The 23,520-nt window shown below is 40.1% G+C and overlaps 1 protein-coding gene across 3 annotated transcripts in view; it reads right to left on the bottom strand.

The window, feature by feature from the left end:
* The window catches only part of Ghr (growth hormone receptor), a 252,717-nt gene that overhangs the window by 114,095 nt on the left and 115,102 nt on the right, over positions 1 to 23,520 (bottom strand). For all 3 annotated transcript variants that reach the window (XM_040757559.1, XM_040757557.1, XM_040757558.1), the window contains exon 2: positions 19,952 to 20,032. In XM_040757559.1, the coding sequence (XP_040613493.1) occupies positions 19,952 to 20,021 (70 nt within the window). In that variant the 5' untranslated portion in view covers positions 20,022 to 20,032. The remainder of the gene's footprint in view (positions 1 to 19,951; positions 20,033 to 23,520) is intronic.

Consider the following 23,520-nt stretch of genomic DNA (forward strand, 5'->3'; position numbering starts at 1 on the left):
ATTGGATGATCATTTAGGAAATCATTGACATGTAATGCTTCTCAATTTCAGTGAAGCATATCTTGTGATATGCTATGAACAAGAATATTATGGTGGCCTGCATAATCATAAAATTAAATGAATTCATCGATGGTTGAAAAAATGACCAAGAAATTGATAACAGAACCCAGGAGACTCTTGGTCATAGCCCTTCATAGTAGGTTGCAAAATGTTCCGAAATTTTTTTCTAAAGATTTTGGTATGAAATAAGAGACATGATATGTTAACTCTCTCATGAAAATGTGCAGAAAATTTCCAGTTTCTTGTATTTGATCAATGAACAAAACATAATTTAGTTGGGAGAAAATGTCAAATCCTAAGTCTAAATTCAAAGTTCTGCTACAAAACCACAGGCACTTCTTATAGCCACCCACCACTGGCTGGCCCACAGCTGGCAAATGCTCTCACAGAAGAGAAGCTCCCCTGCTGCCTGCCGAATCAGCTTCCATGTGATCTCATTCAAGGCATTATTTTCATTTTGAAAACATGCTTCAAAGAAGAAAGCAAATGACCCCATTTTAACAATTTTAGTACTAAGATCTTAGTTTTCTAGACTCTGTCCTCTCTGAGAGACACAGATGCCTGGCAAGGAGAAAAAAATTCTATGAAGTGAATGGAGACTTGGTGGGGAGAAGACACAACCTTAGGGTTCAGACTTAGGGGAAAGCGTGTGGTCCAATTTGTGCAAGCATCTCACATTCTTTTGTTAGTTTGTGAACTCTGTGCCAAGGAAAGGATTTGTAAGAGTAAGTCATATCTCAATTTCTTAAGAAAAAATATACAAAGTGCAATGGAAAGATATCCCGGAAGTTCATTCTCATAATAAAGCAGAAGGAGCAAAGCTTTGGGGACTACACAAAAGCTAAATGGCTGTGTTTGTACATAGTTCCAGCAAGGAAGACAGAGAAGTTTAGAGCACTAAGTTCAAAGATTATGACTCTGTATGTCTTTCCCTGGTCCTTTAGTCTTGGGAGTCCTGGACCAGAAATGTGATCCCTTCTGGCTTTGACAAGGGACAGGCGAAACAAAATCACAGCAGAAACCTACAAAGTTACCTTTTTCCTTTATTCCTTTTCTCCTTCCTTTCTTCCTTCCTTCCTTCCTTCCTTCCTTCCTTCCTTCCTTCCTCCCTCCCTCCCTCCCTTCCTTCCTTCCTTCTTTCCTTCCTAGTCTTTAGCCCATCCTCTCACTGTTCAGCAAAAGGCGTTTGGTTGAGATAAGGAAACCTTTTCAATAAGACATTCCAATTTCTACACCATCTCGACTTGGATAGCCTCCAGAATGTATAAATCTTATAAATGAATTGTCTTACACTTTTTCTTTTTGTTCCCTCTAAAATATAGATACATAGTCAGTTTATTGTATTTCAAACAAAGGCAACTTTGTTAAAAAAAACACTAACAAACATGGATAACTTAAGAAAAGGTACATGCAATTATATTCAGGCCTACACTCCTTTTGGTGTAAATGATCCTTGGTCCCAGTGATAGAAATGAATGATTTAAAGTATCTGGCAATTCAATATTTTGACTGTTGAACTTTTCCATACTATTTATAAATCATTTCTCCAAAAAACTAAAAAATAAAAACATTATCTGCTATATCCAGTGCCACATGTTTGGGCTTTTTATAGTCATGCATTCTTCACCTTTACCAGCTTTGGCTGGAGTCCCAGCCCTCTGGTTCAGATGTCCTTTATAGCCTGGCAAGAGGAGATCTTTGAGGTCAGTGGGGCCCTGGTGAGGAGGGGTGAAGAGTAGAGAGTCTGGAAAGATATTCCAAACAGACTGTTGTTCTGAAGAATAACTCTACTTTTGTGTGTTGCTTTTCGTTATGTTTTCATACCTCTAAACTGATGAAGACAACTGTTGTTCAAAGGTAAGTTCTTGCCTAACAGCAGGTATGAAATCACTAGAGTAGTATCCTTTCTATTCAAGCCCAATTAGCATTGACATTAGTACATTAGATAATGTTTCTCCCAGACTTATGAGCTTCCACCACCTTTCTTCTCTTTAGTGTATTTATTTACAATTTCATTTGAAACATAAAGATATACTCATTCTTTGGCATCTTGAAACTTCAAAGGGATGAAAACCTGGGAAATTGTGCTGTCTCTTATAATGCTGATTTAAAAGCAAAGAAACTGAAAACAGTAACAGGCTAAAAACTGCAGCAAAGGGTGTATGGCTATTCTTTGTACACTTTAGAAAAATCTTCAGTCTTGTTATAGGATGACAATGAAAGGCCATGGAACAAAATAAAATAATGCAGGTTGCTTGGAACTCTCCTTTCAGCCCCCAGAAAGGTCCAGCTCAGATTAAAACGTGTAAAATAAAATACAAGGCCAGTTTTTAATGGGACTATTTTATTTTCTTTTTATTTATTTTTTTCATTAATCATAGTTTATTATAGCAGCGGGAGAGCGAAGTGGGGAGACAGACATGAGAAACGAGGGGAGAGAATGAAGGAGAGATAGAGAGAGAGAGAGACAGACAGAGAGAGAGAGAGAGAGAGAGAGAGAGAGAGAGAGAGAGAGAGAGAGAGAGAGAGAGAGAGAGAGAGAGAGAGCGGCGAAGAGCTAAGAGCGAGAGGAGAGATAATGTAAGTAAGCAGGGTCTGTCTTTTTTTTTTTTTTTTTTTTGGTTTCATGAGACAGGGTTTCTCTGTATTGTTTTGGAGGCTGTCAGTCCAGCCCAGCCTCGAACTCACAGAGATCCGCCTGCCTCTGCCTCCCGAGTGCTGGGATTAAAGGCCTGCACCACCACGGCCCGGCTTATTTTCTTTTTAAATGACAGGCTTAATTGTGAATCCTTGTAGCTATGACATTTTAGCATTGTTGATAGACTATGAATTACAAAACCAAATGAGAGAAAATGAGGATGAGCCTGAAGGAATCCTTTGAGGTGGGTTCCATGAGAGAAGGAAAAATACCACTCACACAAACCAGTGTTGGAGTGTGCTTGAGTCACAGTTCTCAAATTTTAATTCTGTAGGGACCTTAACTATCGCACAAAACAGTGTAAGGACTAGGGATGGTCTTTGCAGTCTTTGGATGAGTCTACTCTGCAGAGACACCCATGTAAGTTAAAACTGGCTTAGCAGCTACACTCGGAACTCCTGGAAATGTATCTGCTTAACAGATAACAATGCTTAGAAGTGACGAGAAGACAGAAAGCTGGAATCCAGCATATTGATATAACTCTTTTCTTACAAGAGCAAAGAGTGGACCGAGATCTCACAGGAAATTGTCCTAGCTCCATAGAGCTGTAGCATTCCGAGACACCCACCACCCCTGCCTTGTATTATAGTCAAAAGCTGAAGAGGTTGACTCTGCAATTAGGAATGCCTGCTGCTCTTGCAGAGGATCTGAGTTCAGTTCCCAGTACCATACTGTGGCTCAACCATCCATAACTTCAGTTCCAGGAGATGTGACACTCTTCTGACTTCCACGGACACAAGGCATGGAGGTGCAGGCAAAACACTTGTAAAATAAATCAATGAATCTAATAAAATTAAAAAGAAGTCTAAGAGGTTGTATGAGAGAATACTAACAAGAATAATGCTGCATAGCTGTAATATAAGAAAAATCAGCCAGAGAAACCTCACATTGTTTATGTGCCCTAAGGAAAAATATACCCGAAATAAACTAATAAAAGAAGAATATGAAAAAACCATCACAAACTAACAAGGGTAAGCCCAGGATGGTTGGCAATCACACATGATCTGGGGGTAGGAGAGGGGTAGACAAACGCACACACATGTATATCAGTATTTCTAGTATGGCTCTGCTGGTTATAACAGATTAACTATTTAGTTTCTCCAAAGCTTGCAGGAGAACATGCACCTGTCTTGTGAAATCTAGGATCAACTGCATCAGCTGTGTGGCTTTTACTGTTTTTGCCCCCACGGAGCTCCCCCACTAACCAATTCCGGATCCAGGAGTATTATCAAGGACTGGGGATTGTAGAGAGACCGGATAATTGTTAAACATTAACTAGCAGGAAAACTGAATGGTTTTATCATAAATACAGCAAGTACCATTCTGTGGGGTTGTTTCCATATTCCTAGGAAGACCAAACAAGTATTAAACAGTATATGGAAATCTTAAAGAAATAAAGAAGGGCCAGGCGGTGGTGGCACACGCCTTTAATCCCAGCACTCGGGAGGCAGAGGCAGGCGGATCTCTGTGAGTTCGAGGCCGGGCTGGACCGACAGCCTCCAAAACAATACAGAGAAACCCTGTCTCGTAAAACCAAAAAAAGAAAAAAAAAAGAAATACAGGAGGGATTTTATCTAGCTGGGTTGCAGTGAAGCTCTAGCTTTTCCACTTGCTGTGTGATATACCATGACCTTTTAAGGCCCTTTAATTTCATTGCCTCCAGGATGAGAAAGGACCACTCCAGGATCTCAGAAGGTCTAGGAAGGATGCAAGAACATTAAACCAGCTAAGAGCCCTTCATACAGACAGAGCTTATTTCCCGTGAGCCCCTTTAACCTTGTTACTTGGTGACTGGAAGGAAAGAAACCCCACAGCTTCTCATTTCCCCCCTTGACTCCAAAATCCAAATGCTGAGGAGGTAGATAAAGAATTATTTTATCTTTCAAGAGAGTGGAATTTGGGTTAATGTTAGAAAAAGAAGAGGAGGAGGAGGGAGAAAAAGTCAGGGTAATCTTGCAGGTAGATTTCTGAAGCCTGGAAAGAAGCTCATGGATGGATGCCAGTACTTGTGTGCCAACGGCGTCTAAGCAGCTTGAAGCAGTCCTAATAATTCCTGGCATAGCTACAGTCAGTGAAGTCCAGTTGGGGCATATGGTGACCTGTGTGAACTAGCCAGATACTTTGGTTGATTACTATTTTGCTACTTGTCAGCACCTCCACTAGAGGGCAGCAGGTGGAAAGGAGAGGATGTCAAAAGGGATTAACATTGTTATTTGATGACAGGGACTGTCAAGGTTAAGTGCAAAGGGAGACAGAGGGTAAGTTGATTGAATGGGAAAAGTAAGTCTTTAACTACTGGGTTTCCATTTCTAAGTGAAGCCCTGGGTGACTCAAGGAGCTCAGCATCAGGAAGAGGATGGAAAAGGTTATTGTCAAAGCAGCCCTTTCTCTGATGTTTGGAGTTTTACATGCAAACACACAGAGACAGACACAGACACAGACACATACATAATCACACTCACAGAGGCAGACACAGAAACAGCACACACACATAATCACACACACACACACACAGAGGCAGACACAAACACACACCACACACACACCACACAGGCAGACACAGACACACACACAGCACACACACAATCACACACACAGGCACACACAGGCGCAGACATACATGCACACATAGGCACACACACATGCATAGACACACACACAGCATAGACACATACACAACATAGACACACACACACATTCACACCATGCAGACTCCTGAGCATTTAACTACTTTTTCAGTATCTGTACATTTGGGGCTCATGGGTTAGTAATTTTCAAAGTATTATACCTTATTCTAAGAGCAGCCAAAGTTGGTCCTATACAAGGACTCCAAGGTCTCTTCCAAGTATAAACAGACTAACTTCATGAACATACTACATGTTTAAGAAATCGTCAAACTTGTCTTTTGTAATTTGTTTTTAGAGAAAGAAAGGGCAGAGGTAACTAAAGTTGCTCCCATGCTTTCCAATTTATAGTTTTCAGAGTACTGTGCCAGGCATGACCTCTCTGAACATTTTAATTCACACCGCAAACCTGTGGGTAGAAAGATTCTTAACTCCACTGATGGCTCAAGAAAGCAAGTTCCAGCAAGGCTGTCTTACACTGGTGAGACCATGAGTAACGACTCAGGGCTTTTTATTATACTCCATTCCAATGCTCAGTGATGTCTCAATTCTGTTATAACCTAGGATTTAGAATTAATCCCATTGTCAAATAACTTAGGGAACTCAGAGAATGATGGCAATGTTCAAGTTATGTGCAAGGTGAGGGTTCATGAGTCAAAGGTCAAAGTTTGTCTAACTAGAGAGCACACTGATTTCCTAATGGTGTTGTCTCAACCTGAATAGCACACTTCAACTGTTTTCTTTTGACAGTCACTCTGCGGTGAGACAAGCAGATGGTATTTCTTACTTTGCAATGTTTCAAGGTCTTCAAATAGATTCCACTGAATCTTGTTGTTAAAGGCTAAAATGCACATAGGTAGAGGTTGTGTTTTGGTCCTGCCCCTGCCAACAACCACATTGAACCCTGGAGAACCCATCGACTCCTCTGAATATAAACTCCCCGTTTATTAAAGATGTCATCCGTGTCCCTAAAGCTTCCTACCAGATTTGGTCTTTGTGCCTTTGAGATTCATTCTTATGCTGTTAGACGAGATTCTAACATTGAAACCTCAGGAGATTGACATGAAATATTCAAGATCAACTTCTGTATACAATCAGATAAAGAAACAATGAACTGTTTTCTGTAGTCTTCTATACTAGGTCATTTAATTATTTATTATTCTTGCTGCCTATGGTCTACTTCATCTGTAGGTCCACTTCCCACCCTTCCAAGTGTCGCTCAAGGAAGCTCCTGACAACAGGGTTTTAGTTTAGAAGTTTTGTTCACTGAGTCATTATAATTACATAGAACGCTATAGAAGTTAGCAAGTGCCCAACGTTATTTGTTGAACATATTAAGCCCTGGCATCTTTATGAAAAGAATGGTCATTTTCAAGTTAGAGACACTAAAGCCAATTTACCTCACAATACAGATTCGAGTTTTGGAGTCAGCTGTTGCACAAAGGCTATTAATCCAGGCTTATGCTACGCATTGCATATATATTTGTTTTACTATAAGTACATTGTCCCTTGGCACCTGTCTTGGGATTGCCCACATGCCAAGGTTCATTCGGGCTCAAGCCCCTTGTATAAAGCGGTACGGTATTTGCATGTAGCCAGTGCTTTATATTACTTACATTACCCAGCACAATGTGACTACTGCTATTTGAGATTTGAGAAAATAAATGAAATAATAGCTATAAGGGAAAAGTCTGTACACTTAGTATAGGCATAATGGATCAAGAATGGGGTACTAGATTAACATGTGCAGATCCAAGGGTTTGATTCCCAAGAGGATATTTTGGCCTATGATTGGTTGAACCCAAGGATGCACATATGAGGCTGTGAGAATTTGAAATAGTGGAAAATTTCCATGAATACTTGGATATGTAAAATATCCATTAAGGAGCTGTCAGTTTCACACACAGTGCTTGGTTATTTCAAAGGTATATGTCAGCTCAGCATGTGAAATGCTCTATGTAACCTTAAATAAGGCAGGCTGATTTCCCTGCTGATAGAAAGATAGTCTTAAGACTGATGAAATTTAATCTCACATTAATCAATATTAGTTTCAACAGCTGGTTTTTGCAGTTTTCATACCCTCTCTCAATTCTTTTAATAAAAGCTTGCAGATGTCAGTCCAGGCTTTAAATCGGAAGGCTGTTGAGGGACAAATGACAGGAAGCACTTGTTGGGAGTCCTCAGATGTGACTGCACATTCATGGGGTTTTGTTAACTGGTGTTTTAAGTTGTTGCATTCCTTATAAACAGGCATGAGTGACAGGCTTTAATAATGAGTTTCTAAAGCAAATTTGAGTCATAACCATTAGCACAGCATGATCTAAATCTAACCACCCCAGTTCTGTGCAGCCAGTGAGTGCCTCTGGAGCCCAGAACAGTCTAAGCTTCCCTGGAGCCTTAGGGGAGAAATCCCGTAGTCGTCAATATAAATGAGGTCCCACCCAGCATACCAGCTTTTATGTGGAATTTCCTGGTTGTGGGTTATTTCATGTATGGCACAATGGAATGAAGCCTGGAAATTCTGGCTCTTATGTGACAGTCAACCTAATTTCCTTGTGACTGAGGCTGAAGTATTCCCCGCCATATGAAGAGAATCAGATGAGGAGTTTGCAAGCAGGAGTTCACGGTGTTCCCTGTGTTTGTTTTTGGGTCAAACAAAACCAAAACACAAACATTACTTCTGTTTGAAGAAGATACTCATAACAGAGTGTTTCTTTGACCTAGTATGGGTCCTGGTGTCCCTGATACTTATTTTATGGATAAGGAAAACTGGCTAGATTGTTTTGTATTGTTTTTCTCTTTTTATTTTTGTCCCATTGCTTGCTATCACTGGAGCAGGTATTGTGAAAAAGAGAAAACTTGCAACTGTTTTTAAAAAACTCCAAAGGTGAAGTTGCTCATTCGATTTGGCCCTACTCTAGGGAAGGCCCTGACTCGAAGCTGTGTGTTATATTGTCAGCACACACCATAAGCACCCTGGGCAAAACTGCAGGACTTTGTGGCATCTCATGAAAGAGCACCAGTTGCCATCAGTTGCTAATTCCTGTGTCCCTTTGTTCAGCTTTAATTGTATGGGTTGCTACTGTCTGCAACAGAAGTAGTGTTTTTTTTCTGGACACTCACAGCACTTGGTGTTCATTATAAGCACACATATGCTATGGAGTACCTCACATGATATCACTTTTCAGTGTGACCCTTTTAGCTGGAAACCTTTGCCCTCTTAAAAGCTAACTTATGGGTTTTTAGCACCTGCCTGGAAAAAAACTTAAGTAAATAAAAGAACAAATGAACCTGGGAGAAGATAATGGAGGCACTGTGACTGTGTGTATAAATATTTGTTTTACTTTTAAAAGCCCAGATAGGTTTCATCTCAGTTGATACAGCATGGCTGTCTTGGGACAGTCAGTTTAGCATGCAGGCAATGGATCCAGATTAGTGGTTTTCAGATAATTCTTTTTTATGCCCCACCTGCCCAGAGACACTTAATAATGTGTGGAGGCACTTAGGGAGTTAGAGCCAATGAGAAAGTATTACTGGTATGTAGTATGTAGAAGTCATGGGTGATGCTAACATGCTATAATACACAGGATATCTACCACCCCAGAAAATCTGTCTGAACTAAGATCACAGTATGTCTACCAAGGATATGAAATCCTAATGTGGATCTCTGGATCTATGGTAACCATTTGTTTTGTGACTTTCTGCCTAAAATATTGTTTTGATTTAGTACCTCTTATAAAAACAGTTTTCTGTTCAACTATGTTCATTGCAGAATTATTTGTAATAGCCAGAACCTGGAAGCAACCTAGATGCCCCTCAACTGAAGAGCAGATAGAGAAAATGTGGTACATTTACACAATGGAGTACTATTCAGCAGAAAAAAACAATGGAATCTTGAAATTTGCAGGCAAATGGGTGACACTAGAAGAAACCATTCTGAGTGAGGAAACTCAGTCACAAAAAGACAAACATGGTATGTACTCATTCATATATGGAATTTTAGACATGAAGCAGGGGAGTGCCAGACTACAATCCCAGAGAGTGTGGGAAATGGGGGAGGACCCTAAGAGAGATATGCATGGTACCCAGAGAGGGAGAATGGGACAGGATCTCCTGAGTAGACTGGGAGCATGGTGGGAGGGGAGAGGGAGCTGGAGAAAAGTGAGGGGGAGAAGATAAGGGGAGAGGAGGACATGGGGGAGCAGGAAGGCTGAGTTGGGGGATGAATAGAGGAGAGCAGGATGAGAGATACCATAATAGAAGAAGTCATTATAGGTTTGAGGAGAGATCTGGCACTAATGAGATTTTCAGAGATCTACAAGGATGATACCAACTGGCAATCTAAGCAATAATGGAGAGGCTACCTTAAATGCCCTTCCCTGATAATGACTTTGATGACTACTTTGTATGCCATCCTAGAGTCTTCATCCAGTGGCTGATGGAAGTAGAGGCAGATACCCACAGCTAACACTTAACTGAACTCCTGGAACTCAGTGACAGAGAGGGAGTAGTGATGAACAAAGGGGTCATGACTGGGTGGGTGAAATCCACAGAAACATCTGACCTGAACAAGGGGCAACTCATGGACCCCAGAGTGATGGCTGAGAGGCCAGCATGGGACTGATTTAGACCCCTGAAGATGAGAGTCAGTGAGGAGGCCTCGGCAAGCTTTGGGGTCTTGGGTACTTGATCAGTATTTATCCCTGTCATTTGAATGGACTTTGGGAGCTCATTCCACATGGAGAGATACTCTCTCAGCCTGGACACATGGAGGAGGGCCTAGGCCCTGCCCTGGATGATATGACAGACTTTGGAGCTCTCCCATGAAGGGCCTCACCCTCCCTGGAGAGTCCAGTGGGGATTGGGTGGGAGGTTGGTGGGAGACAGGGGGAAAGGGAGGGAGTGGGAGCTGGGATGGACATGTGAAGCAATTTGTTTCTAATTTAAATTTAAAAAGATGCAAAAATAGTTAAGGTACCATAAAAGACTAGATTTTTAGTGTCCCAGCTCTCACATATACATAAAATAACCAGAAGACAAGGAAATTAAAAGTTCAGGATTTGATTCCTCATTACTGACCATAAATGGATGTCTAGCTTCTTGAGCTCTCCTAGAAAATTTAGAGGTTCAACTTTCTCGATTAAGAATCCTGTGATAATTGGAAAATACTAAATGAATTTAAATGCCACCTGTGTAAAAATAAGACTCATAGCTAAAATGTGAACAAATTATTCCTATCTTTTGCTTTGAAGCAGGCCACACATGAGTGTGAGGCAGTAGGCCTGAGGTGATGGAATGGAAATCATGTAGAGACCAATAAAGGATCATCCAGAGATCCTTTATGTCTGTCACAATGGAATATCGTCTTATTGTTTATAAACATTATTCCCTGAACAGATGTAGTGGAGTAACATATTTGGGTCTTCACAGCCAGCCTCTAACAGCAAGTCATGGGCCCCAGAGAATAGCAATCCTCACGGTGTAGAAGTGGTTAGATCAAGAAGAAAAGCCCTCTGCTATGATCTTGTCCGTTGGTTTTCAGCTTTTAAAAAACTGAATAATTTTTTGTGAGAAATCTTATATGGAAATCCACTGTATAAAATCAAAATGAGTTTTATAGAAGCTATGCCTAGGCAAGGATGGGACCCCATAATGCTTTGGGAGGTGAATAATGCACACCCCCCCTTAACCCCAACCTTGTCTGGCTTAGCATCTCTTTCTACCTGGAGATAATTATAACTGATCTCTATCAGATTTGCTTCTGAATACCATTTATGAGCCATACGGAGTTTTCACATTAAGTTCCCCCCAAAGGTACTGAGACAAATACTAATGTGGAAATGAGGTGTTAAAAACTGTACTAAGGGCTGAGGAGACAGATGATGAAGCATCAGCTGTGCAAACTTGGGTCCCAAGTTCAAACCCCAGTACTCACACTAAAAAATTAAAAAGAGACCATGAATTTGTAAGAGAATGAGAAGGGTTAGATGGGATGGTTTGGAGGGAGGAAAAGGAAGGGAGATGATTTAATTATATTATAATCTCAAAATAAGGAAATAATTTTTCAAAAGATATAGAAGTGCACACTTGTGATCCCAATGCTATAGCAGAGGAAACAGGTAGATCCCTGGGGTTATCTGGCCAACTAGCCTGGCCTAGTGTTCAGGCTGTAGGTCCCAATGATAGACCCTGCCTCAAAAACAGTGAGCAGATGCGGAGGAATGTCACATCTTCTACATGCACATGCACACACAGACACCTGTCTGTTCACACTCCCACTCAAGAACAACTGATCACCAGAGCATTTAAGGGTGTAATACCCAATGCTGCCCCTTGGGGACATAGGGGGAAGAGGTGACTATCTGGCACAGTGTCCTTGGGAGCTGTGCAGACAATCCTCTGTTGGTGGTTAAGGGTGACTCCAAGGATACAAATTGTGACACTCTCCACTCTCCAGGTTCAGGAGCAAGTGGCCCTTGTAGCCTGATGGCAGCAGATGAGGAGACAAGTTCTACGTGTTGGGAGTGAAAGCTCCAGAGAAATCCATGTGCACAAAAATGACAAATGGGTCTAATGAAAAGGATACTATCCTCTACAATGCTTTCTTATATTCTCTTTGCCTCAGTTTACCCATCTGCTACACAAGAGGGAAATGATTTCTTTAAAGCTTTCATCAAGTGATGAACCTACTAAGGCAACAGAGGAAGGACATATAAGCATCCAGTTTCTAGCGACTGTTCTCTGCTTCCAGCAGAGGTACTGCAAACCCTAAGGCCAAGTAAACATGCAGACCAAACACAGATGTAAAATATAAATATATACTAGTGTATACCTAATAGAAACAATTCAAATGCACAGGAAAATTTGGAAATAAGGATAATTTTAATTGACTACAGAGCTAGGTAACCATAATTACATGAACTTCATAGTGAACATACAAAAAATATGACGCTACTCAAGCCAACAAAGAAAACCTAGGGCCCATGACACAGTAGCTTGCCCACCTGTCCAGGGCCATCTGAGCATGGCACCTCAGGTATTTTGTATCATTCTACCTAGTGGTTCTTAACCTGTAGGTCACAACCCCTTTGGTGGGTAGAGCAGCCCTTTCACAGAAGTCTCTTATGACCATCAGAAAACACAGATACTTACGCTATGATTCCGAACAGTAACAAAATTGCAGTTGTGAAGTACCAACAAAAATAATTTATGGTTGGGGGGTCACCATAACATGAGGAACTGTATTAAATGTCATAGCATTAGGAAGGATGAGGACCACTTGGCATCTACCCCTAACAAGCTGGTCAGGGTAGACTGTCAAACTCAGTGTGAGTCTACTGAAGTGATTGTTGATCATTTGCTTCCCTAGACTCCTGTCCCATCTACAGCACATCTTTTTATCATAGCTATTGCTAGGAAAGATACACCCCTCTTCCTTGCTCAAACCAAAGGAGCAGCAACTCAACGAATGGTGGTGGAGAAATGATGGCACTTGCCAAAATATAGATGGGTGACAGTGGTCCTTTTCTGGAACAAACAATTGCCCTCTAAGTGCTTTATATATGCTAAGTACGTCTTCTCCCCATGAGTTACAGTCCAGCCCTCATGTGCTTTAAAAAACTATAGCTCCTGTTCATTTTCTTTTTGTTTCTTTTTTGGGGAAGCTAAGCTTCTCCAAACTTTGGCATGGTGAAGCACCAATTCTCACTTCACTAAGGTCAATATGTTAAGATTTACACAAAGCACATCCCTATCCAAAAGCCCGATGTCAAAGCATTCTTTCCCTTTCTATACAGCTGCAATATCATTTTCACATTTACAGATCAAGAAGTTAAATGTTTTTATAATACCTCATTTACTTTAACCTGGATAGTTTCATATTTCTTACTAGAAAATCAGGAAGGTCTGCTAAAATGGTTAGAAAATTTATTCATGTATTTATAGAATCCCCAGTCAGGTTCTTCCATAATCTCAAGTTCAATGTCCAAAAGGTCAATGAAACTTTGATTTGGGACCTGCAGGTCTTCTATTTATCCATCTGTGTCTGTCAATATTTGAGTAGATTTATCAGGTAGGTGGGGCACAGATAAAGGTGATATCAGGGTGATAGTTTTTGGTGGCCAGTTCATTCAATAAAGAGATTGGCCAATGGTTGGTGTACAAAGATCAGTGACCTGGAGAGGGGATGGCAGAATATAGGAAGGGCATCATGCTCAGAGACATTAATGTTTGGGGCAAAATTATTGTCCTGGTGCCATCAGACATATTAATCAGTAAATATAACCATTCAAGCTTCAGGGAAAAGCCCTAAATCCCAGTTTTGACCACCAAACAGTTAATTTTAGACCCTTTCTACTGTAAGGGAATTCCAGTCAACCTGTATCCTTCTTATATCTGGCCATTCAAAGTAGCAGAGACAGTTGTGGGACAGGCCTGGAGAAAGTCCAGGTCAGGATTTTTGTGCCGATTCACTTATTCAACCAACAAATAAATAATGGTTTTCATTAGAATGTCAGAGGATGAGACACAGGGATGAGGAACACTCTTCATATATCTGAAGGCCTAGCAACTTCCACATCAATAACACTTTATTGCATAAGATATGCAATGTGATAGTGTCAGCCATTTGAAGCTATTTATTTAAAGTTCAACATCTTGAAGCACAGATGGCATGCAACTTCATTTAGAAAATGTCCACAAAAACCTACCAATCTCCCTGTACACATCTTCCCACCCCCATTTGTGGTAAAAGATTCTTTAAAAGCTTTCTAAAAGACTTCTCTAATGATTGAGACATGAACCACCAGGTAAGATAGAACTTCAGGGCCTGCTGCTCTGAAAAAATGTGTTGTTCTTGGATTGCGGATGCTGATGACTGCTTGATGACCAGCTGAGTGTGTAGTAGTGTGGATAAGCAGCTAAGGACCCAAAGCCAAGCCACAAAGGCACCTTTGTTGATGGTTTTGATAATCCTAAAGTTCTTCATCACATGGAGTTTAAGGTTTAAACTCAAACCAGCCCTGGGGAAGCAACCACATTAATTTCAGTAGAGGAGGAGGAGTAAGATGGGAGCAGAGGAAAATTAAAACACCGACTATATATTAGAAAACCCTGAGATGGTTCTCTGAGGGCCCTCCTAGGGGCTCTGGTTGAAATTGGTCCAAGCTAGTGTGTTCTGCATAGCTGAGAATGGCTTGGTCTCTAGCCATTTAACTTAAAGCAGCCTCTTCCCTGTCAACCCATAAATGGAGGCTCGGTTTGGGTTACTGAATCAAGGTGGTGTGGGGACATTTTGTAAATCTGTCCTCTCCCCAGGCCCAGTGTGTTCCCATGTACAATAGTACTACCTTATAGTCCTTATCACTTCACTGTCAGAAGGCTGACCTGCATTTCATGACTCCACTACATTAAAAGTGAGCCAACGCTTTGTTGATAATATTTAGTTAAATATGTGCAAACTTAGAACTGGATGGACTACTGATAGCTCTCAAAAATTTTTTTCGATAGATAGCAAACTTAAAAGACTACATGTTAATTGACCCACAGGACTGGATTTATCATTTCCTTAATATTTCTCTGATCATGTTCTATCTATACATTTTTTATACCATTCTGTCACACTTAGCCTATCTGTCTTTTGACCTATTTAAATCTGGTTACTCTACACTCACCCCTTTCAAATTCCTCCTGTTACTATTTCCCAGGTGACACTTTAACAGTATTATCTATTTGAAAACTCTGTAATAACCAAGGGGACTCACAACTGAATTATGTTTATATCTCTGTTTGGTCTTCTATGAATTATGGGCTCCTTGAAGTCAGGAACACAAATTATAATTTCCTCTTGGAATCCAAAAAGTATAAAAAATGTTGAAAGTCTATTTTGTGCCATTGTTTGCAAATGCCTTTGCTTATTTCTCCTGCTGGCACTATTTAGAGTCACCTGGCTTGATCCAGGATGCTGAAGTCCAGTCTCAACGTCAGTTTGTGATATGAGGAGGTCAAGGTGACACAGGATTGTTGATGTACTTGGACGTGGGCCATGACATTAGACGTATTATGAGATGCTTCTTGCTTTGGATGGCAGTCAAGAAAGCAGTGTTCGAAAGGTCTGTGGGTTTCCCACTCACTTTAGTGAGAAGCCAAAGCTTTAAATTATTCTTTATTTGACAATGATTAAAGGGACACCCTTTAATGTTTATCGAATTCAACTGTGACTGCAGTACTTCTTTGAAATGTAGCCAGTATGTCTTGGCACCCTCTAACGACCATGTGGAGCTTCAACTGTAGTGGGGTAGAGTTTGTTTAAAAAATAAAGTCCCCCCACTGTGCAATTATTTCCTGTTAAACAATAAGATGAGTAGACTCTTCCAAATAAGCATTGTGTCATTCTGCATATACTTAAAAAACAGAAATATAAAGAGAACATGACTTAGTGAATTCTGGTTCCATTAGAACATGGCAGATCGTTATAGTAAAGCTTTTTTTCTCTTAAATGATATTGAAAGATGCAGCACCATTTACAATAGCTCTCTCCAGAGTGGAGAGATGTAAATATGTGAATAATGAACTTTGCTTACAGGTTTTACTAATAGGTATTTATTGTATACTTCTGTATATATGTAGATATACATATAAATCTCCATATATTATTTATAACATACCTAAACAGTACATATGCAGTCTATAAATATCAAACATGAATAACCAATGTTCCATTATGTGGCTATCACTTTTGTTTGATTGGCCTGCTTACATCTTTGAGAATGGCTATCATTTGATGGATTTGGAACATACATTTTCTTTCTTTCCCTACATTGTTACTTCTTCAAGGTCTGGCAAGTCCTTTTTGAGACCATGAAGCTTTTTGACAGCTGTAGACTGTATGTAATTTGACTGAAATCAACTACCTTAACTTTCAAAAGAAACAAATATATACAGTGCTCATGTACAGTGTGCTTTGCCAAATGACTTCTCTCTTGTTTACAAAGGAAATGCTTAGTAGGTATTTGTTGATTTTTAAGTGCATATAATAGAACTACTTCTTGCCTTGCTCATGCACTGAGGATTGTATAACTTGGTAACTGAATGTACTGTTTTCTGTGTTTTATGCTGCTAGTATGTAGAATGGTTAGGGCCATATCCAGAACCCGACACTCCAATTCTCAGTATAATTATCTGTCTTTAAACTTACGATAATTCATAATTCATGAGGACTTACTATTCTTCATGGCTCTAACCTCAAGCTTTGAAAATAGAAAGAGCCAAAGAGATGTCTATGCACTGAACTTGATAGATTAATGATTCTAAGTTTACTTTGAGCTATTTTGTTCAGAGAATCTTGATGATTTGTCTTCATTATAAAAGCTAGACATGGAAAATGACAGTTCTTTGATCATATCCAGAAAGTGTCCTAGTCAGGCTGAGCTTCTCTGCACAGTAGGGATTTGGTTACTTCTACCTGAGGCTGCTGTGGGACCCAAGGGTGTGCCGGAGTGCTGACTGAGTGACATACAAAGATCGATGACATAATTTATAAGGGGCACTTCTTATATCCATCAGACCTTTATGGGCACCTCTCACCAGCAATATTTCAGGTACAGCCAATGGACAGAGAAACCTGGTAAAGCCTTATAAAAATGAGACAACTTTGACTGTTCTCAATGATGAAGTAAGAAATTCTCCATGAGGGTAAATAACTTGCACTGAGGAGGCGATATAGAGCTTCATATTAAGGATGAGTGAGACAAAATCCCCCACACTATTACAACATTTTAACCAATACAATGATGGCACTGTCCAATGTCTGGTTCCTATTAAGTTTTCCACAGGGCAATTAAATTTAATTAAAAATCCTCTCAGACCCAGGGTATTTCTAATTGTGTATTTGCCCAAACAAGTAAAACCCTGCTTAAAGATTCAAGAGCCAACATTCCCTAACCATACAGACCTGTCATCTTCAATCTAGCTCCTGGGAAGTTCTTTTTTTTTTCACAGGTAATTTCTTCATGATAATTGACTCAATAGTGACACATATTGCACTGATCAAACTAAACTAAATAACGAATTATAAAACCATGCTTTCATTTAATTCCCCACCTTTATTTTTAGTTTGCCTTATATTGAAAGAAGGACATTGAAAATAAAATAATTTGATCCAGACCTGGCAAAAAAAGGAACACATGATCCATGAATGTCATCTGAGATCATGACCCATATTGCATCATGTGCTAAGTTTGGCTGAATCTATTAGGTAAGTGGAAGATAAAGACACACACACACACACACACACACACACACACACACACACACACCAGTATGTATAAGCATGCTTGAACATGCTTGCCTATGTCCTCTTAAGCAATCAATATACCCTACTTTTAATCTCCAGGCCATTTTAAGAAAGTTTTCTTGAGTACTCAAATATTTTACTTTGCTTAGCTTAACAAGAAAAGAAAGAGAAAGATGTGTCTCCGCTAAATTATTTCCTATATAGAAGGACTGGTAAAATACATGATTTGTATTTACTATAAAATATTTTTTTACTGTTCTTTCTCCAAGCCAACAAGAAGCCAACGCAAATTATTAAAAAGAAAATTAAGAAACTGTTTTCGGAACTGGCTGTTGAAATCCCCACTTGGTATAAGGGACTTTATTCTTGTATTCACTGCAGCATTATTCACAATAGTCAAGACAGGAAACAGTACAGATTAAGACTGAAAATCTTGCCACAGTATGAGTGGACCTACAGGACATCAGTCTAAGTAAAAGTAGGTCTGCTCTAGAAAGAACAACAAACACAACTGCATTAATGTGCAATTTTAAAAAGCAAAGCCAAATATATACAGAGAACAGTGTTTACCAGATCCGGGTAGGGGAAAGGTTGGCAGACTCATTCATTGGGTATAAAGTGGCAGATATGCAGTATGAAGAAGTACAGTGATTTAATGAACACCAAGAGGACTGCAGTTAAAGACATATTATTATCTTAATTATTATCTATTGCTATACAAGTAGAACATAACTTCTTTTGCCACAGAGAAAACGGGTAATTATGTACACACACACACACACACACACACACACACACACACCTTGTAATATTGTATACCATAAATATATACAATGAAATTCATTTAAAATAAGCCATTAACTTTTTTGTGGCCTCCCCTCCTTATGAAGTTGAAGGTTGTTCAAATATTTAAGCTTTTGAATAGACCCTGGAAATTCTCTAGTTTGAAATACAATTTGAGCTCTAATGTCTTAGTCTGGGGTGCCGTCTCCAACCTTTTTAAAGATACTTATGCTGTGCTTTTTCACTTCATAGGCTTTAGAATTCCTCAAGCCTTGCCCTGTGGACTGAAAGTCACCTTAGTGAAGAAAGGAGAGATTAAACCACCATGACTTTGGCACCGCAGATGATCTGCGCTGTAATTCTTTGGCTCAGAACCAGGGTCTAAAAGCAGCCCTGGGAAAAGCTGCTGAAGCGGAGCCCTCAATTCTCCCCACGTCTGCCTTGCATAATGTTGACATTATAATACCAGAGAGACCCCAAAATATTTCAAACAATTATGACTTCTTTTCTATAAATATTTTGGGATTGCCTTAAGAAATAAAATAACACAGTCTATCCTTTCCCCCTTCCGGGCTCCCTTGACACCATCAGCAGCTCCCTACTGTGAGTTTATTTTTGGTCACAAGGTCAGCAGGATATCTTAAGGCGTTAAGTCGCCTGTTAAACCGTGTTTTCCAACATGAGCTGGGTGTTGAGTAAGGGAGTCAGCTACTACTCTTAGAGCAACAACAGAGTCTAGTGTCCCGGCATGGCAAAAATGTATTGTTCCTGCCCTCTGGTGAAACTCAGGCAAAGAAAACCGCCAATGGCTTGAGACATTCTTTGAAAAGTTCTTCATCTCTTAGTGAGGACATTTTTTCCCAGAGACACCCCCACACCCACTTTCATTATTCTTCTTTGTTTCTGCTATGACATGTAAGTCTGAAAACATTGATACTACCAGGAAAACGTAAGAGAGAAGGGAAAATACTGAGACAGTCAAGGCAGCTCACAACTTCTGGGTGTTCCTGTCCCCTAGCTCAGGTGTCTTCTCCTCTGTAACTCAGAAAAATGGAAACCATGCAGAGAACAAAGGGACAAACTCATTGGAAACCTGCAATTGACCCTCCCAGAGAATATGACTAAGAGGACTGCATTCCAAGCTCTGGAAATAGACTATGCTATGCTTAGTCACAGGTGAGCTGAGCGATTAGTAGGTTATGATGCTTTGGTGTGATTTTAATATCTTTCCCAGAGACCTCGCTTGTCTTCATAATAAATCTCCCCAGCACACTACGTAATATTGATTTCCAATGTGAAAACACCAGATGCCAAAACTGAATATCATAGTCCTCCTTAAACATTCTCAGAGAAGCCCTCCTGGCTTACGACATTAAAGCTAGGACAGGTTTCCTGCTTGCTGCTACTGAAAACTTAAGACAGTTTCATTTGTATTTAACACAGCCCTGTTTTGTTTCCTAATACCACAGGTGAGGAAAGGAAAGCGGCACTCACCCCCATTTCCAGAAAATGCGTCGCTGGAGACTGCCAGTGCCAAGGTTAAGAGTACCCGACAGAGATCCATACCTGTGAGACCTGCAAACCAGAAAAGGCACAAGGTCAAGCAAAGCAGCAATAGGCCATGGTCATGATACAACATTCAAAGCCCGGCGAAGCCATTAGTGTGCTGACAGGAGACATGTGGAAGGAATCTTAGCAAATCTTGCACCATCTCAGAGAAGACTGTCATACTTGTCATGAGGGTGCACAGTGACCTGGAATGAAGCCTATGTCCCCTGAGCACTTGCCTAAGGGAAAAGCATGGACAGTACAGATTTTCAGGTCCTGCCCAACAGCCTCGGCAGCAAATGGCCCCTATACACTGATTCAATAACAGGACTGGTGGAATTCATTTTAATTTAATCTGGAATTAGAAAAAAAACGTCTAGTGCAGTGTTTTGGGAAAGATAAGCCATACAAGAAAAGAAAAAGATTAAAGCAATCCTTTATACTACTAGTGTTTCTTAAACCTGTATCTCAAGGACCAAATGAGCTTAATTTGTACTGAAAACACTGTACTGATGAGCCAACCCAGGGGGGTTGAACTGGAAAGAAGCTGAAAGGTGAGAAATACCTTTCAAACCTCAAAAGAGGTCTGGTAGGTTTTGATCTTATGATAATGGTGTGCTCAGAAACACTCAGGAATACGTGCACCAAGAGCAATTGGTCCTGGTCTTTGTAGCCATTTAGAAGTTCGTGAGTGACTGTACTTCAATCCTTCAGTCTAAAGAGTGAGGGAGAGACCAATGTGTTCTGTCAACACACACCTTTATCTGAATGAAATACACTTCTCTGGAAAAAATAAACTATGGTGCTTATGTCCAGGATTCTGTAGAGACAAGTCTGGACTGGCTGGAAAGGAATCTTTCTAGAATGATTGCTGCGTTTGACAACTAATGCCAACCGCTTTAAAGTTTAGTCCCAGTATTTCATAAAACTGCCCTGTTTACAAGTCACCAAGGCACACCTGGTCACCACTCCACCAATTTTTACAGGGTCTCTTTGCACCTCATTTTTATCGCTGTGCAAACATCACAATACTGAAATAATTCTTGCCTCCCTAATCATGCTGCAAGAATGTTTGCTTTCATGAGTCTATAGGTAGGGCTCTGAGGTAACAGCCATGGAATCCTGAAGAGCTATAAAATGCTAAATGTTTTACATTTCCTCTGTGTTCTCAAAGTATTTTTACTTAACAAAACACATCTCTATGCAAACTGAGTACTCCCTTGTGTCTGAATATATTTGCACACCTTCCTACAAGAGAGTGACCCTCCTGGCCAAATATTGCTCTTTGGAATCTTTGGTGGGATCCAATGTGATAGTTAACAGGAAGATTTTGAGCAAGTGGGATGTTGTTAGGACCCCACATTTTCATTTTTCAGTGGAAGGCTACAGGCTGATGACTAAGCATTATGTAGTTTGCAAATGTGAATCACTAATCCTCTGTCCTTATTTCTAGGGATACAGGCCATGTACTGTTAGTTTGGAGTCTCTAGCAGAAATGTATTAAGTGACTAGACCAAGTAAAGTATGTAATAGACTGAAAATGTCATCATGTGGAATTTTGTTTTACTCTCATTAACAAGAAGAAAGAAAAACAAAGAAAGAAACAGAAGGAAAGACAGATTGAAAGGAAGGAATGAAGAAAGAAAGAAAGAAGGAAAGAAAGAGAGAAAGAAAGAAAGACAGAGAGAGAGAAAGAAAGAAAGAAAGAAGAAAGAAAGACATTGAGCGTGGTGGTTTGAAAGAAAAAGCCCCCAAGGGAGTGGCACTATTAGGAGGTGGCACTATTAGTTGTTGAAGTAGGTGTGGTCTTGTTGGAGGACATGTGTTACTGTGGGGGTGGGCTTTGCTCAAACTTCACTCAGTGTGATACTCAGACCACTTCCTGTTGCCCGAAAGATGTAGGACTCTCAGCTACTTCTCCATGTTTGCCTGCATACCACTATGTTCCATCATGATGATAATGGACTGAACCTCTGAACTGTAAGTGAGCCACCCCAATTAAATGTTTTCCTTATCAGAGTTTCAGTGGTCATGGTGTCTCTCCACAGCAATAGCAATGCTAACTAAAACACTGAGGAAGCAGACTATACATTTTAGCAGCAGTAATTTAACCATTCATCTCGGAACATATGGTTAGGACAGAAACTTCTGCCATATGCTTTCTTGATATAAGTAAACTTTAATAGTGAATTCCCAACTCCCAGGTTGTTTAAAGCGAGTATATAAAATGTTTGCATTTCCTAGAAGGTGCTGCTCCTGCTTTACAGATCTTCAGGCATGCCAAAGAGACCAGGTGTGTACCAGAAACAAGTGGGGTTTAGATCAGAAAACTAGTAGACAAACCTCCAGTCCTCAAATTTCTGTGCTTTCTTCATTTTGAGGTACTAGTGACTGAACCCCAGAAGCATTGCCACAGAATAACAGTCTGCCTTAATACCCAGTATTTTCAAAGGTGCTTCATACACATGAAGTTTACTTCTCCCAGATAAGGAACTAGAGGTATCACAATACTGTTAGAAGGTAAGTATAGCTCTAAAAAAAGGTAACTGGAATCCCCGAAACAAAATTAGCCAGGATTATATTCTCACACTTCCATCTCAGAAACAGTCATATTTAAAGCTGTGATTCTCCCCAGGGGGAGATCAGAACACATCATTGCCACTTGGAACACACCATGGAAGGATTGGACTTCTTACGCTCTAAACATCAGGACCAGCAGGTCAAAGAAGCATTCAGTAGGAGTTAACAGTTTTATATGCCTTTAGTCTCTCCTCTTCTTTCATTGATGTTTCAGCAGATAAGGTCTAGAGAACTTGTTATTGGTTTTGAGGACTTGTCCCTGTCAGCTTTGCAGAACTCCAAGTGAAGTGACACCTCCTGGGTGACAGGACTCTTCTATACTAAGCTCTAGCTGAGATCAAATGTCTTATCTGACGTCTACAAGTGTCTCTGTGGACTTGGGGGAGGGCAGAGTTCCATTGGAATTTTAATTTAATATACCCATACTGTGCCAGATACCAGAAAGAGAGATTCCCTTTCCTCAAGCCTTCTTTGCCAAAATGTCCAAACTTATAATGATCTATTAACCTCAAGAAAGAAGAGTTCATCCAAAGTACCCCTGTAAGAGGCACTTATTAAAGGCAAGCATTTTTTCCAGAGGAATACACCAAATTTAATTTTTAGATTTGCAGTATTTTCCTAAGGAAAAAAATCTTTATTTAAATTTCTTGTGATATTTATTCGTTCTTTGGCTACAGACTCCTGGCAAAGCAAGAGGGAGAAAATGGGCTTCTTTTCTTTCATAATGGAACTCAAACCATTTCCACTCTCAATACCTGAGGCATTTTGCCTGCTTTCCTCTTTCTTCCAGGGAGAACCAGTATAAAACTAGAATAATCCATTTGGTGTATTCTATCTACTCCCCAACAAAGAAGGCTATCAAATTATACAGCCAGGCTTATGATATACTGATCTTCATTCTGTGGCTATGAGATAGTAAACAGACACAAAAGAGA

The sequence above is a fragment of the Mesocricetus auratus genome, unplaced genomic scaffold (assembly GCF_017639785.1).
Source record: "Mesocricetus auratus isolate SY011 unplaced genomic scaffold, BCM_Maur_2.0 Super-Scaffold_100015, whole genome shotgun sequence".
Lineage (NCBI taxonomy): Eukaryota > Metazoa > Chordata > Mammalia > Rodentia > Cricetidae > Mesocricetus > Mesocricetus auratus.